At 27.4% G+C, this 689-nt stretch overlaps 1 protein-coding gene across 1 annotated transcript in view; it reads left to right on the top strand.

Moving 5' to 3' along the window:
* Window positions 1-365, top strand: part of LOC105621948 (outer dense fiber protein 3-B-like) — a 9609-nt gene extending 9244 nt beyond the window's left edge. The window contains exon 4 of the mRNA XM_012203386.1: window positions 104-365. Within this exon, the coding sequence (XP_012058776.1) occupies window positions 104-365 (262 nt within the window). The remainder of the gene's footprint in view (window positions 1-103) is intronic.
* The last annotated feature ends 324 nt before the right edge of the window (window positions 366-689 follow it).

A 689-nucleotide genomic window follows, 5' to 3' on the forward strand; every position in this document is an offset into this window, starting at 1 on the left:
TATATATATATATATATATATATATATATATATGTATTATATATATTAGAAATAAATATTATATAATTATACAATATTTCTAGTGTATTTTGTATCTTTTTAGCATTGGTTATCGTAAGCTACACAAAGAAATTTTGAAGAGTCCAGGCCCAGCCACGTACATCAAAATAAATTATGATATGATAAAACGACGGAGTCCAGCATATAGTCTAAAAGGAAGACACATTTTATCAGAAAGACATCGCAGTCCTGCACCAATCTTTTATCCATTGTATGATACACGAAAACGTTCACCTATGTATTCATTTGGTATAAAACATAGTGAATGCGCCGGAATACCTATGACACAGCTAGATGAGGATTAATTTTATAATTAAATATTGTATATAAACATTTTGTTATAGTATTTTTTATATTTGCATAATAAATGTGGCTATACATTATAATATAATAATATAATAGTGTAGCACACTATTCGTGGATAAGTAGGGCGGATTAAGAATGTGGTCGAATTGCCGTTACGAATTCTTTGAAGCATTTGATTAATTAATCGGAAGAAAGACTTTTACTAATTGAATCAAAAAACAATCAAAAAATGCTTCGAATCATTCATTCAAGCAGCAACTTGACCACACTCAAAATTAAACAAAAAAGAGTAATTGTTAATACTTGATTTATATTTCGATTTT

The sequence above is a fragment of the Atta cephalotes genome, assembly GCF_000143395.1.
Source record: "Atta cephalotes unplaced genomic scaffold scaffold00002, whole genome shotgun sequence".
NCBI classification, from domain to species: domain Eukaryota; kingdom Metazoa; phylum Arthropoda; class Insecta; order Hymenoptera; family Formicidae; genus Atta; species Atta cephalotes.